At 43.6% G+C, this 15,444-nt stretch overlaps 1 protein-coding gene across 2 annotated transcripts in view; it reads right to left on the bottom strand.

Annotated features, from left to right (window-relative positions):
- The window catches only part of edil3a (EGF-like repeats and discoidin I-like domains 3a), an 81,789-nt gene that overhangs the window by 47,332 nt on the left and 19,013 nt on the right, over nucleotides 1-15,444 (bottom strand). For both annotated transcript variants that reach the window (XM_062454470.1, XM_062454471.1), the window contains 2 exons: nucleotides 13,596-13,625; nucleotides 6,930-7,058 (listed from right to left, as the gene is read on the bottom strand). In XM_062454470.1, the coding sequence (XP_062310454.1) occupies nucleotides 6,930-7,058; nucleotides 13,596-13,625 (159 nt within the window). The remainder of the gene's footprint in view (nucleotides 1-6,929; nucleotides 7,059-13,595; nucleotides 13,626-15,444) is intronic.

Genomic DNA, 15,444 nt, shown 5'->3' with positions numbered 1-15,444 from the left:
CTTTGAACAACCTTCCCAGACCCTTTGTGGAGACGAGGGATGGGGTTGAGACACATGCTGTTTGACGCGTGGACGCCGTGGGTTGTGTTTCGTTACTCCGCGCTGGGGGGGGGGGGGGGGTTGTTTCTCGCTCTGAGGGATGACTGGCCCCTCACACGGACCTTCCCATGTTTCTCAGTGGCTGGAAACAGAGCTCCGTGGCCCCTCGCCGTGTTCAGTGGGTGTCTTGAGGTTTTGCGGGTTGGCTCACGTGACCATGGTAGTTTGGAGATTGGCAAGTGTTTCACTCTAACGTAATGCCACGGGGAGCTGGAAAGGCTTGCTCTTGCCAGCGGCTGTCGTCTACATGGATAAAGCACACAGAGCGTCTGTCGGGTCGACTGAGAACAGCCTCAGCCTGTGATCGTGAGCTTCTCATTCCTCTTTTTGCACATTTTAGCAATGTATTTTTCCTCCGTGTATCCCGCGTGATATTTCCCACCAACACTTGCTCAACGTGAGCTGCACTGCCACAATCATTTATAAAAACAACCATAAGGCACCTAGCTCAACACGGGTGCTTGTTCAATGTCAAACGTGAATGCCCAAAAGGTACAACCACAGCTTTGCTGCCCCCTGTCTCACCAAATGTATTATAAGTAGGCTACCAAAGCCCTACAGCTTTGAAAGGAAGTGATTCATATTGCCTAATGACATCACGAGCTGCCATTCTATTGAAGTAAAAATGATATGCATGCAAATTTACAGTTGTAGTCAGATTTCCATAATTCATGCTAGACTTTTTTTTTTTTTTTTTTAAGAGAGAAAGGTCCTATACCGACCAGGCTATTATTCAGGAAGAGCCGTATTCTCACACCTACAAGAACACACCCAAGGCACTATGACTAACCAAGACTTTCCATTTCATAATTAAAGCAGAGTCTGTACGCACCGCCCACCTGCCGTGTCACATAGCATGGAAATCTGGAAACTGTCAAACTTCGAAAACGCAATACACCCTGGGTATGAGCTCATGGTTAGATGTCTCCACTCCAAGCTATGTTGCATGGATCGCTGGAAAAACTACTGTTGAAAATCAGTGCGGTATTCCCTCCCTCAAGAATACAACTTGAGCATATTGCTAACCAGCAAAGATTTTCCAGTGAGAATAACACTATAAATTGATGTTTTTCAAAAAGAGCGAATGAGAGACAAGTCAAAGGGAGAGAGAGAAAGAGAGTGGGAAAGAGAGGATAGAGTGAGAAACAAACAAGGAGATTGACAGACAGACAGAGAGAAAGAGAGAGAGGGAGAGAGAGAGAGACAGGGAGGGAGAGAAAGAGAGAGAGAGAGAGAGGAAGAGAGAGAGAAGAAGAGAGGGAGAGGGAGAGAAAAGGAGAAACCACAGCCAAGTATCCTCTTGGTGGTCTCGCTGGAAGCGGAAAGAGAGAGAGAGATGAGAGAGAGGCTGGCTCACGAGGGCCCCCTCTGCCATCCCTCCACCTCCATCTCTCTGTACAATGTCACCCCCTGCGAGGCAGAGACAGACACACTTGCTTGTTAGAGAAGGGCAAGTCCTTTTTTTCTCTCGCTTGGATAGGTGGCGCTAACCAGTCTGGGGTGAACTCGTCCGTCAAGGGTAAGTGACGGCAGAGGCAGGGAGGCAGGGTGGCAGGGTTTAGGGATATGGGGGCGGGGGGTGGGGGGGGGGACTCCGGCAGGAGACAGCTCTGTCAGATGGCCCTCTTCACGCATGCAGAGCTAAGGGAGGAGCAACCTTCTGAATTTACAACCTTACGCTCCAGATTATAGGGTGGGGAGGACCACTCAACACTGTTCTTCAAAGCGCACTGACGGGCGCACAAAAAGTGCACACATGGGCCAAGTACGCACGCACGCACGCACACACACACACACACACACAGACACACACACCACCTTTTTTCTTCCCCGCAGTGAATGTGCTGCTGCTGTGTTTTGAAGATCAGCTCCCCCTCTTGAGCAGCCCAGAGAGAGAGCGGTGCAAATGGAGGAGGGCTGGACCACGGCTCGCCCAGAGCCTGTACAGGAGATGGAACACAGTGAGGCAAATATCGGTGGGAATAACACACCAGCGAGCCCCTCCGTACGGGTGGAGAAAGAATCCGTGCCCCAACCAAACCTCACCCCCCAATCCACCAACCCTCTGCCCTCACCTTTAAACACACACAAACACACACACACACACACACAGGAACGGTGAAGTTCATGCTACCTCCACTTACAGACCCAAAAGGAAACAGGAAGGCTAGGGGACTTGAGAACAGACAAACTCTTCCACGGCTCTAACTGAGGCCCCCAGAGGAGATGCCCAAATGTGCTCCATTCTCTGAGTAGATAAAAGAACGCTCTGATGAAGCCCAGGTGTATTGACTTAACGTAATGGCCCCTTACGGCTGGCATTAACACCCAGACAGAACCCTTCCCTGATTATCCTCTGGCTAGGAGCTGAAGAGGCGGCGGGAACTAATAAGCCGCGTCATAACCTGTCAATACGTGATCAAATATGGTGCTGCTCCTTAAAAAAAACCCACGCATCCTGCGTTTAGCCCCGATCAATCCTGCCCCACTGGCGGGTTTCAAAAGGGAGGGCCGCGACTGCTTATTGATCAAAGTAGGATATGGAATCTGTTCAAAGACTTCGGGCCTAGGGATAAAGAGATGGAGTTCAAACACAGCCCTGCAACCCACTCGCAGTAAAAAAAACAACAACAAAAAAACACTAACATTTAACCTTGTTTTTGTTTATATTTCTGTTTGTGATGTCGGCTTCCAACGTTGAGTGGATCCCCGCTATGCCTACCCTGACATATACATGTATCTTCTGCTCTCTGCCCACGAGGTTGTCCTATTTTCAGGAAGAGGGCTGAAGACATCATTAGGCTGTACTTCAAGCAGCTTTGCAGTTTGCTAGCACTCAATATCCAAGCTTTTATCTTGGGCTTCTCAGAAACAGAACATAGATGGACTTGCAAGAGACACAAATGAGAGCAAAGCACATGGCTGTCCATGTTCTAATGAGGGAGTTGCATCATCTACCCCCCCCCCCCCCCCCCCCGTCTCTCCCATACACACACCGCTGTGCTAATGGAATAGGTATTAAACAAAGAGAAGAATGGCAAATGTCATTTTGGGTTGAGGATTCAGGATAATGACAACTGGTTTTGCCATGCAACATTAACCCTCCATCGACAACAGCCGCTGAAGCCAACACTAGGAGCCCCCGAAGACCATGCTTGAAAAATTTGGAACTCACAAAAAACAGACAGATATTTCCATATGTGCCCTTGAAAATTGAGTACACGCCCACCATAAACCAAAAGTCTGAAACTTGACGCCCACAGGGGCGATTGCAACCCAATCGTCTATAAGACACTTCATTACAATAATTGGCCATTTTCCCCACTACTCTGGCCTGCCAGTCTGCCTCCTGTCTCTACGGGAACATGACAGCGCATCAGCTGAGTAATGACAACGCGGCAGCACTTTCTCAAAATAAAGACTGTGATAATAACAGCGATGGTAATGGCCACAGCCACCAGAGAGCCAACTGTTGTGCCTTTCACAGAGCGTAAGAAGGTCGCCGGCAGGAGAAACTAAACTGTTTGGATAAAAGTGTCCACAACAAAGATAGAAACAGTAGGCTGCATGGCAATAGGGTGCAGTGGTTTTCGACGGACAAACTCCCGTCCAATCGCCGTTCTTTACGTAACACTGCAGCTTCTTACATGACTTTCTTTCAAAGATGTTCTATCTTATAACTTTCGCACACTAAATAACCGAACGACAGTGCGTCAGGAGCATGTGGTATTCAAATAAAAATCATGTGTCATGCAACTCTATATCCGACTCGACAAGGTCTGTCTCTGGGGAATTGATGGTGATCCAAAGGATTCAAACGTGAGGTGCAAACGTCAGCCACTCTGGCATGGTAATCCTCCGAGATAGTACTGGAAAGGTGCACAGAAGACTCGGGGAAGACAGGAAAACTGCTTGTGATTCTAACAGGGGATGACGGAGGTGTACTGCCACTGCATCTGAATTCTCAACGCCTCGACATGTCTCCTCAACGATGGAGTGTGGAGAAAAGGGTAAGCTAACCACAGCCCTGCCCATCGCAGCCGTCTAACAAGGCAGTCTGCATATCCAAAGCCGTTTCATAAAAAAGTGATGTTTATTTTTTGTTACAGCTGTGTTTCATAACTCGGGCCCGCCAAAAAGGCATGGTAGGTTAAACTGTCTGTGATTAGGATTACGCTACAGAGTGTGAAATTGGATTTGGGTCTGACAGAGTAAGCAGGTAAGAGCATGGGTTGAGGCAGAACACATTCATGCCAGAGGAGAGGAGTAAAGGATCTGTCACAATATATGTAAACTTCAATGCATGTTAAAAACAGTGTAGGGGCATCCCAAAGACAGCTTTTCTTTAAGATTTTAGAAAATAAAAAGGTGTCACAACTCAACATTTTAGTCTCAAAAAGACCTGAGGAAGCAAACCCATTATCCCGTCTGTCAAAACCCCAGGATTTTTTCAAGCCAAGTCTTTTCACCCCCCATTTGTAATGAATGCACGGGCAGTCATTCAACACGGGTTTGTTCCTCGGTGATACAATCCAACTGACTCCATTTTATCTTTTCCATTAGGCTCATCAGCCATTGAAGGCCCACCCGCACCACCTCAAAGCCTGCTAAGCTGTCATTCTGAGGGAACAATCATCGGCTCGCCTTTATCATTTAATTGCAGAAATTATCCAGACGCTATATTTTGTTTATTCATGTCTTCAGATACAGATTTGCTACCCCTCCTTTCCCCTCCCCAAAAATCCCAATCCTCTAGCTCTTGTTTGGCATTTGGCTCCAATGATTGGAAAGAGAATTGGCAGGCGTTATGAACATATTCAGGCCATATCAAAACGGTTTCTTCCCCTCAGGGCTTATGAGAAGCTAAATTACAACGGGCATGCTAAATGGAACGTGGAATCCCGCCCTGGGTCACCCTGCAGTGCCCCAGTGACATAGCAGTGAGAAAAACCCATGTCACTTACTCAATCCACTTTACTCACATTCAGTTAATCATGCTAAACTACTGCTGAATCCAACGTCTTTCTAGGTATTTTCCCTGGTGCCAATCTCAGATCACAAATATATGTCAAGTTAAGATTTGTGTTCATTTCCAACACCTGATGTCTGTAAAACAGGTTCCAACGATTTAGAAGGTCATGTGTGTAAGTGCCGAAATGAGAGAAATAAGACAAGAAATGATGGCGCTTAAGGTTTTTTGAAACACAAACGTTTCTTCATGGCAGCTCATGAAGTGTAATTCTGTAGAGTGAGAGCTACTATAAAAAAAGAGAGAAATGAATACATGGATGAGCCACTTCGCCTCATCCCACTTCATACAGGCGTGAGTCCAAGTAATTTGCCCGTGGCACTTTTTTTTCCTCTCATTATCTTATTACTGCAGTGAAGAAGAGCAAATCGCTCTTCTCCAGAACTTCTCTGTTTATCTTCTGGGTCTTGTTTAACCTTGATGCGAGTGGGAAAATACTGAGACGGAGCTGCGAGCCAGATGCATCTGGTTAAGCATTCGCTGGCCTCATAGCACCACCCCCCCCCCCCAAAAAAAAACCTACCCCCTTCACTCGATCTATCTCTCTCTCTCCATCTCTTTCTCAGAGCTATTATCCATCCCGCCCAGACTTCACCAGAATACCTTCAAGCCGTTTCTCCATTATTTACAGACACACCTGTGAACAGAGAGCCGGCTGTGTTGGAGCAGGCTAATGCAGCGTTCAGCCGAGCAGATGCGCGGGGGGGGGGGGGGGAAGGAGCCGCAGGAGTTGGCCTACATATCATCCTGCAGGTCTTAGGGACATTTAGCGCTCACAAACAAGGCCTAAACACTGCCCACAAATCCACCGGTGTGTGTTTGGACAGGTGACGCGTCCGTACGAAGACGCCGCCTGTTCATCGCAGGTGGATCACGCAGCTATCTGTAGGCCTTGATCTTGTGAGAGAAATGTCTTGTTTTTTTGCGGTGTGTCTGCTTCTTGTGAAAAAATGTCAAGCGATGAAGGTGTTGGATTTAGTTGCCGTAAACTGCGACCTTGAACGTCTGCGCGAAGGAACGGACAACGGTTTATCATTTGTTTCATTGTTCCCTGTACATTGTGCACTTTCTCAATAAGAAAGTATCTGCAGCATTTATCAATACAGCGTTGTGTTGTACAGCACTGGTCGATAGTATGATTTACACTACCTAGGAATCTCAGGACTTTATTCACTCACTCCATATGGCGATGATTAGATAAACTCACAGACACACGCACACATGCACACACAAAAAGGCAATGCACAGCAAGGCACTGCCTAATTCACCAAGGGTATTGTTTAATTCGGTGTAGCGACACATATTCCTCGACACTAACCTTTTCAAGTGCACACTCAACAAAGGGGAGCGTGTTTAGCACTTCATCTTGCCTGTAACTCGCTTAACCTTATCTCCTTGCTGACCATTGTGTTTTTTTTGCTGTTGTTTGTTGTTTCTCCAAGTTAAACAGCATTTCCTCACAAGGTTGGCATCTCTTTACCAAGGCACATGAGGAGAAACTGCATCGCTAGACTCATAGACTTGTGTTTATGGTTGGGCTGGCACTAATTATTAAGGGGCAGAATAAAATATTGGGAACGTTTGCCTTATAATTGCAAGGTAATTTAATTTGTACATTTATTCATTTTACAATGAAAGGTTTTAAAAAATGTTTTAATTTTTCAGGAAGTGTATTCTTACCATAGGTGAAAAGGACTCTTGCATAATCAAAAATAGCCTATGATATGTTTAGTCAAGTGTGTGCAGGAAATGGCAATGTGCAGGATATTGTTGGGAAAATCCAAGTTACCCGTTAACTTACTGTGCTGGCAGTGGATACCATTGAAGCCTGGTTGACACTTGCAGACGTAACCGATGAATGTGTCACCCCTGTAGGTTTCACTGATTTCACATATTCCTCTGTTGTGGCATGGGTTTGGGTGGCAAGGTCCTGCGGAGGAACAGAATACAACACAGATTGGGGTCAACATCGGTGAAGAAACCCCATTATGTCACTGTTAGAACTTGGGAGAGAGCCAATATTCCGATACCACTGTGCTCCAGTCTTTCCCTTCTCTAAGATTCAAAGACAACAACAAAAAACACAACAAATAAGTTGGAGTGGACTGGGCCAAAAGAGATGATATGAGTCTGACTGATAAAGAACATTTCTAAAAATGGATGAAGAGTGAAAGAGAGGGATATGCTGGACGAGTATCTGTCATCCAGGGAATTCTAGTTGTGCCAGGGCAGCCTTGAAGCACGAAGTCTCTAATGACACCTGAACATGTTCCCTTCAGAAACGCAGTATTTTTCCACAGCGTGAACACAGGTTGTAGCTACAGTAAGACAGCTTTGCTGCAATGAGTGTACACTGCCAGCTACACCCACACACTAACACAAACAAATGGAATAGGCGACAGAAATCTGTAAAAAAAAAAGAAAAAAAGAAATTCTCTTTAAAAATCACAGCAAAGCCTGTTCTGTCATGACTGATGATGATTAATAAGTTGGTTAACACACTCGCTTTTTCCCAGAGTCGCTCGCGTTTTTCCATTTCACTTTCACTGTTATGTTATCTCCACGGGAACAATGATGACAGCAAAAAGCTTTGAGTCAAACTTATTTGAACCAAACGCTTATGACACAGCAATATTTTACCTCAGTGACAGGACCTACAACATTCTCCCTCGACACTGCCATCTAACAGGGCTCCCGACTAACTCAGAGCACCTACGGCATTGACCAAATGTAAATGACAAGGCCTCAATGAAGGCTTATTGGCTTCATAACTCACAGTCCTGCCAATAATTCCCTCATGTTTTATACATTGGGTTGTTGCTGTCAAAACTTCACAGATGGAGTCTGATTGCAAAACTTTTGTAATCTCTCACAGCAAAGACGTTAATGCAAATACCCCTGGAGGAAGCCAGAGTTTACTATGACAGATTACTGACCCTGTGATTGCAGTGTGTGTATCACGTGTATCGTATTGCTATGACAACAACACATTGTTTTATATTGATTTATTCAATAACCTTAGAGACTGTAGTAAATAGGTTTGTTCCAAAGCATTAACATTTTACTGAATATACTATGACCATAATACATGAATAAAACTTTGGTTGATTGGCTCCAAAATCAATCCTGCCCTAATGTTGGAAGAATTCATGCAATATTTCGATGTCTAAAGATACAAGAAATGATACAATAAATAGTATGCTATATAATAATAACACTGAGAGTGTGGTGGGTAAGAAACAGAGGTATTACCTGCAATGTGGACAAATGAAAAGCAATATCAGCACTATTGATTGTGTTCAGTCAACAAACACAGTAGACTCTGCCATCATCCTTCAGACATGAGTCAGCAGTAATGAAAGAGTTTGGGTCCACCAACCCTTCCTACAGTATCAAACCAGGAGGGAGCTGCAAACCTTCTAAAATGAGTCGACACACAAACACACTTTCAACACACAAAAACACACACACGACCAGCTATCCTATTACCGGATGTAGTCAGCCTTGGCCCTTTGGTTATGAAATGCAAACGAGGTAACCCTATCAAAGTCAAGCCATTTCTGCCCGGTCCCGTCTCAGTAATAATAAGACTGGTGGCTAATTAGTTGAACAGAGGAAAGTATAATGGCCTTCACAGAGGCCTCGTTCTCTGAGGGGAAAAAGGGTGACAGGCGTCAGGGCTGTTTTGACGTGACAATCTATAATGGCACAAAGGCTTACTGACAGCCTCTCTAATGGAGAACGCATCCTAGCACAAAGCACAGTCACAGCGGAGAGGGACAGAGAGAGAGAGAGAGAGAGAGAGAGAGAGAGAGAGAGAGAGAGAGAGAGAGAGAGAGAGAGAGAGAGAGAGAGAGAGAGAGAGAGAGAGAGAGAGAGAGAGAGAGAGAGAGAGAGAGAGAGAGAGAGAGAGAGAGAGAGAGAGAGAGAGAGAGAGAGAGAGAGAGAGAGAGAGAGAGAGAAGCAGTGGTCTATATCACCACAGTGTCCTCTGAGGCTTCACCCTGAAGCCCCTTTGTCCTGCGCCGTTGTTCTCCCGTGGCGTGTTGTTGTGTTTGTGTGTGTGTGTCACTGTGTGTATGTGTGAATGTGCAATGAGGACGGGCCGGGGGGCTTTGCTGTGCGAATGTCAGCTGCTGTACTTATGTATGAGCTAGCCCTTGGGTTGTGATTGATGTGGGCTAGGCTACAGTCTCGGCGAGCCCTCCTTTTTTTTCTTTTCGGGGTGCGAAGAGAGCCCAATCAATCAGAACTAGAAACCTGACCAGTGGTTAAACAGGGAAAAGCGTCCTGTTTCCCTTCAGATCCATCACCAAAGCCTGACATTTTCAATATGTCGGGTACACACCAGCACCTAAATCCTACTTGGCAGCCTTCACGGACATTGCCTCATCCCGGTGAAGGGTGAATGGTTACCAGCATAAACTTCATTAGGAAGGGGAATAATGCATTGAATGATGTGATCGCCTGCAATATTTTCAGTCCATGCTGTTTACAGAATTTACCTGAGCACTGTTTCAGCCCAATGGCAATTTATTTTTGTCACGAGGGATTCTGCATGGTTTTCAGCTGAATGTTGCTCCTTTTTGTTTATCTCACTCGACAAAGAAAATATTTGTGTCATTGTTGTGGACGAGTTATCAAGAGAACAATTTTCTTTTAACCTCTCTTTGGGTTCATTCCAGTGTCAAACGTCCCTTTGTATGTTGGTACCCATCTCAATGGCATAATCCTTGATGGAGATTTGGAGTGATCCCAAGAAATAGGTCAAGAATGTGAGGCTGGGAGATAACATCCCATACTGATGACCCCCCATCCCCCATGCCCAGTTACTGTAGCCACAACCCCCATAGAATCAAGAGGTCATTACCCAGTTTACCCAGAAACAAGCAGGCCAGTTGATATGCAAACTAAACTGCTCATCCGACAACACTGCCAATCAGATTAACTCAAAGGGAAATACATCGACCACAGTCGTCCATGGAAGCTCATCACCGAAGCATAGCTAATGAGAGAGTTCAACCCTCCATTCAATTCCAAGCCCCCTCAGCCCGGGCCTGAAAAAGCCGTCATAGTACGGTAACAATTCCAACAGCACATTTCTATAATCATTCATACAATGGAAACTGAGTCGAACGCATTGCGCAGTTTAGTCTCATCGGTTCATGGGTGGTTAACTAAGAATGCCCAAGTGAGGCTCTCAGTCGTGAACTTCTCTTCAGTAAGAGGGTCAGGGGCTGAAACTCGGCCTGATTATGTCACTTCCCTTTACTTACAGAAGCCTTCCTACAGTACCTCAGCTTGGGGTGATTTTTTTGGCTCCCATATTCATGGTCAGTGCACATACCTTTCCCCAGCACATTCTGACAGCAACTGGCATGGCACCAGCAAGTTACGCTATCATCTCAGCAAAATGTATCCCCTTGATGCTGTTAGCAATGCCGTGCACCATGCCATGCCAACATGATTCAAATGCATTGACATTCGACAATGCCAGTCGAATGCACTTACGCGTCGAAAAAGCACAAAAGGATAATCAAGGACGGGAAAAACACGGAGCCATCTGTGACTGGGGTTAGCCAAATGCATCCCCTTGGTGGGGGTCAAACTTGAGCTCATGTGCACTTTGAAAAGACGTTGAAAGTATGGAGGAGTTCGGGAAGGGCGAATCCAAAGCGAAATGCCAAGGAAATGTCAGGAGCGTGGCATGAGAAGGGCTGGGCTAACATAGCTAACCTAATAGCCAATCAGACGTGGGTCTGGCTCCAGACGGACTCTCAGGGACACCGGTATCTTGCCGTGCATCTCCAAAAGACAAGTTAGGCATTCATCAATCGGCTCTCATAGTCAACAGTCGGTTGCTGGAATTCTGTTTGTATCCCATATCCTGAAGGGAAACTATTAACAGTTATGCAAGGAGTTCTGGAAACTCACATGACTCCATGTGCGTCTGTCAAACACATTTTCATCCCCCTTTCAAAAATGCGGGGAGCAGCCACAATAGAGAGACGCTTAGTAGAATTTTAAAAGGTCAAGATGTGTCCATTTCATTCAATTTAAAGTCTAAGAGTCTGAGTTAACCACTTTCAGCCTCATATAAAGTCAACCATGAAGAGTTTCAACTCAATCTGACACAATTCATATGAAATGAACCCCGCTACTTGTTTTGCATGGTTGATTTGAAATAAAGACAAGAGATTCACGTTTAACATTTAATTGTCTCACACATTGTATGGCAGTAGAACTACGTCTATATATTTTTTCAAAGACGGATAACACATTACATTCGAACACTGATCCTGACAGAAATGTGGATAAATAAGTACTAGCAAGAGGAGAAGTGATTTGACTTAAAATAAGAAGATCAGATGCTTACTGTAAAATGGTTGGGGAATACTTTTCTCTTTCATAGAACCCTTTTAGGAAAGATGGCTGCATGCTTTTCAAACATTCAGTGCACAATAAATGAGAAAAGAATTGGCTACTTTAGCTGCACCATTATCCAGACAGCTCAGTCAGCTCTCCTGCACTAAAAAGTGCTGGAGAGCTTTTAGCATGTCACAGTCTGAGTGGAGTAGGGGCTAAGAGTTAATGCTGAACAAAGAGATTCTGCATCCCCAATATCTAAGTGCTACTTTAATCAGAAACCAGCCTTTTGTTAAAGGCACAGTAAAATATCACGAGTTCAAAGACCAACCTACGTAAAAAACAAAAAAGGTGTTAAAGAATCTCAAGAATGCTACCTCACCTCATAATCAAAATTCATTAATTTAATTAATTAAAGTTTGAAATGAGCAAGGGGTAGTGATGCAACAAAAAAGCTATAAAACTTCATTGCAAAATAGCAAATTAAATTGTACATGTATATTATAGTGCTATTGTTAGTTTATGGGGTGGCATTTATGTCACCTTTCATCATCTTAATCATATTTTCTTATTTCAATTCAATTTAACTGGAAAAGTTTGGTTAAGAACTGTTTTTCTGCCCCTGGTATTTTGGGGTAATAAATCCAAAATTATGTTTGCAAGTGGCCTCTTTCCAATTGGTATCAACATGCATTATTGTTGCAAGTAAGTAATTGCTGTGACATTTGTTTACTTATGCTTAAATGGCATTTGATGTGTACAATACTTATGTTATATAAATATGTTATGATGGATGAGGCTTTATTACTAAAAATATCAAATGACAAATAAACCAAAAGTTACAGATTATGCTAAACTTTGTGGGTTACTGGAAAAACATTGTTTCCGATAGTGTTGTGCTGATTTAAACAAAACGTGATTAGTTTCAACTCTTTTGGCCTCAAATAAGAGAAACAGAAGAAAAAGAAGATGGAAATAAGTTGGGTAGGTCTCAGGAATCAGATGCAGTCTGCAGGCTATTGACAAAAGTTTGTGTTATTTTTCCACGCAGGTCACTTTTGTAATGGCAACACATTTAAACAAGCTAAAGTGTATTTGAGTGAGCTCCAAAGCAGACATATCATTAGGGGAAACCCATTTTTTACTTAAAAACTATTTTCTAACAACAACCAAAATAACCTGGAACTTAATTTGTACCAAATGTATACAGCCATTTTACAAATAGATTTTTGTGGTACAGTTTTATGGTAATTAACATTAATTTGTACCAGGCAGCACAACAATACTGTACTGGAAATGACAAGATGGAGCATTAAAATAACCCACTCATAAGGGAATACTGAAAAAAAAATATTATAATAACAATAAACAATTACTTACTGTATGTCTCTATTTACGATTAATTATATTGCACTAGGCAATACGCCAATATGGAAAGAGAAATGCTTTTACATAACTAATACACATTTGGAGATTATGGCCTGATGACCATTTAATGTAGAATGATGGTTAATGTCAGCTGATCAGGATGTTTGATAAATATTTAGTTATGGTGGTTAAATTGCTTTGCAGCAGTGTCCCTAACTAAAGAGATGACACATTCAAGAACCATATATATGTGACAACTAAGTGCAATTAGTCATGCAGAATACCAAGAATAACGTTAAACAACAAAAGCTCTGATTTGGTTGGATGGCTTTGACGAGTCATGCACCACAGGGGTCATGCAAGGTTGAAGAGGGAGAGAGAAGACTTTAGTGATGGTGTGAGCACATGAAGGGAGGAGAGGGGTAAAAAGTAAAAAGAGACAATTTCAAAGAATTGGGAGTCTGCAGAGACACTTGGAGATCAGTCAAACAAAGCGAGTGCTGACCAGGCATGATCAATCAATCAATAAAGAAACTACAGCACAGTCAATGGGGGAAAAAGAGGGCCTGGTTTTCTCTTTTTATTCCTCTCTCTCACTCTCTGTCTCTCTCTCTTCGTGCCAGTGAGGAGAATGTGTGAACTGGAGGACCAGATAGACACAATGATGGGGGGTACACTTACACTTACAGTTACACACACACACACACAAAGTCATCAAATGTAGAAAACCCACCTGCTGAAGTTGGGTCCTCACCTTCTGCTGCTGTTGATAGAAAGAGAAACATAATGTATTTACAGTGGGCTCAGTGTACATTTTTGTGAGGTAAAACAATGTTAGAACCACAAAATTCTATAACAATGATATGTATTTACTCCACAACACCTTACATACAATGTGTCCAAGGAAATATAGGTGAAAATCACTTGACACAATACAACAGACCGCCTCAGAAGGAATCTAGTTTAGCCCTTTAGCCAGCCCTTGGCCAAACCCCATCCCCTAATGGCCCAGTAGCCCCTAAACCCTGGGTCAGTGGCCTCTAACTTATGCGAGTTCATCATTCTGGACCAGTGTGGGATTACTCCATGAGGCATATATGCCTGGATCCCGCTTCCTGATCCTAGTGTAATGCCATGGCTGAGGGGCAAGGCTAAGGTCTACGATGGCAGGCTTACAGGCTGACTGGCTGGCGAGCTACAACGCTGTCTTTATGATCTCTACCCGTCCCCATCACATCTGCTCTCGTTAGAGCAGCAATGACTGTAGAGTGAAACAGAGGTAGGAGCTCATTCTCACTTACCAGGAACAACATCAGTAACTTTGGGATGTTTTTTCCATAGTTGCACTGCTAGCAATATATTTTACAGACCGTATCATGGGACGAAACCCAACTGAAATGATCATCCTTCAATGATGTGTGCTTCTAATGAGGTCTTTGTAATTACAGTACAATTGATTCATACTTTCAAAATACTGCCGCATACTCATTTGAGATTAGCATATGGAAAGGGTGAATAACACTCGGATCCAGAAAGAGCAGGGCAGCTAGGAGATGCTAACTGTTCTGGCTGCGGCGTGGTCTTTAAATCCTCTTGTGCCCACGCCAGAGCCAAGTCCTGCTTTTCCAATCACAACACAAGGGAAGGAAACATGCATGGAATACACTCAGCTCTGCTTCCAAAACCAAACATCAACAAAGTCTCGGCCAATGTTCCCTGAAATGATGAGACCTAAAAATAAGCCGGACTCAAAAAATGTTCTCCAAATGTCTGGATATCTTTCTCAATGCCAAGCTAATTCAGAGTAAGTGCTATGTTTTATCGGATCACTGTACAGTTTCTATGACATTTTATTTAACCAAATATGACTATAAAATTGACTTTAAGTTACATTGAAACCAGGACTCCCCATCATTCAGACAGGGTTTAACAATGACATGGTTACTTCACTCTTCGAATGTGTTGTGAAAGCAATACACATGTACATATAAAGAATGGCTACTTGTTCAGAGACAACTGTGAACTGCAAGCTATAACTTGGCCTTGGAGAGTCCAAAGCTATTTACTATATATCTGACAGTAAAGAAAACCACATCCACGGGTCTTAAAGCAGAAGACCGTTCTAATGCCAAGACCAGACACATGCTACTACTCACTTGTGGGTCTCTTTATGTCACTTCTTTTGATGAAGGACACACTCATGCACAACACTGAGGGGGGCGTTTTTAAGAAAATTTGGTGCACACTGTCCAGAGTTCCATACATCTACATAAAACAGACTTGCCTACTTATAAAAGAAGTTTGTGGGTTTACAGTTTTTAACCTTGAAAAACATAAGCCTTGTTATATCAGGGCTCAACATTAACATTTTTTGGCACTGGCCCCACCGGGCCAGTGGGTTTGAAACTTACTGGCCCCAAGACAATTTTTACTGGCCCCCCCTCCAAAAGTTGTAATTTATCATTGTTACAACAAAACCAAAGACTTATAAGTTGTGTTATTCTGTTAACATGTTTAACCATTTATTAAACACATCCTGGATATAAAAAGAACAAAAATGAAATCACATTTCTAGTGATAAA

This window comes from Osmerus eperlanus, chromosome 28 (assembly GCF_963692335.1).
Source record: "Osmerus eperlanus chromosome 28, fOsmEpe2.1, whole genome shotgun sequence".
In the NCBI taxonomy this organism is placed as follows: Eukaryota; Metazoa; Chordata; class Actinopteri; order Osmeriformes; family Osmeridae; genus Osmerus; species Osmerus eperlanus.
The sequence above is the reverse complement of the archived record's forward strand: the minus strand, read 5'-3'. Positions and strand labels throughout refer to the sequence as shown.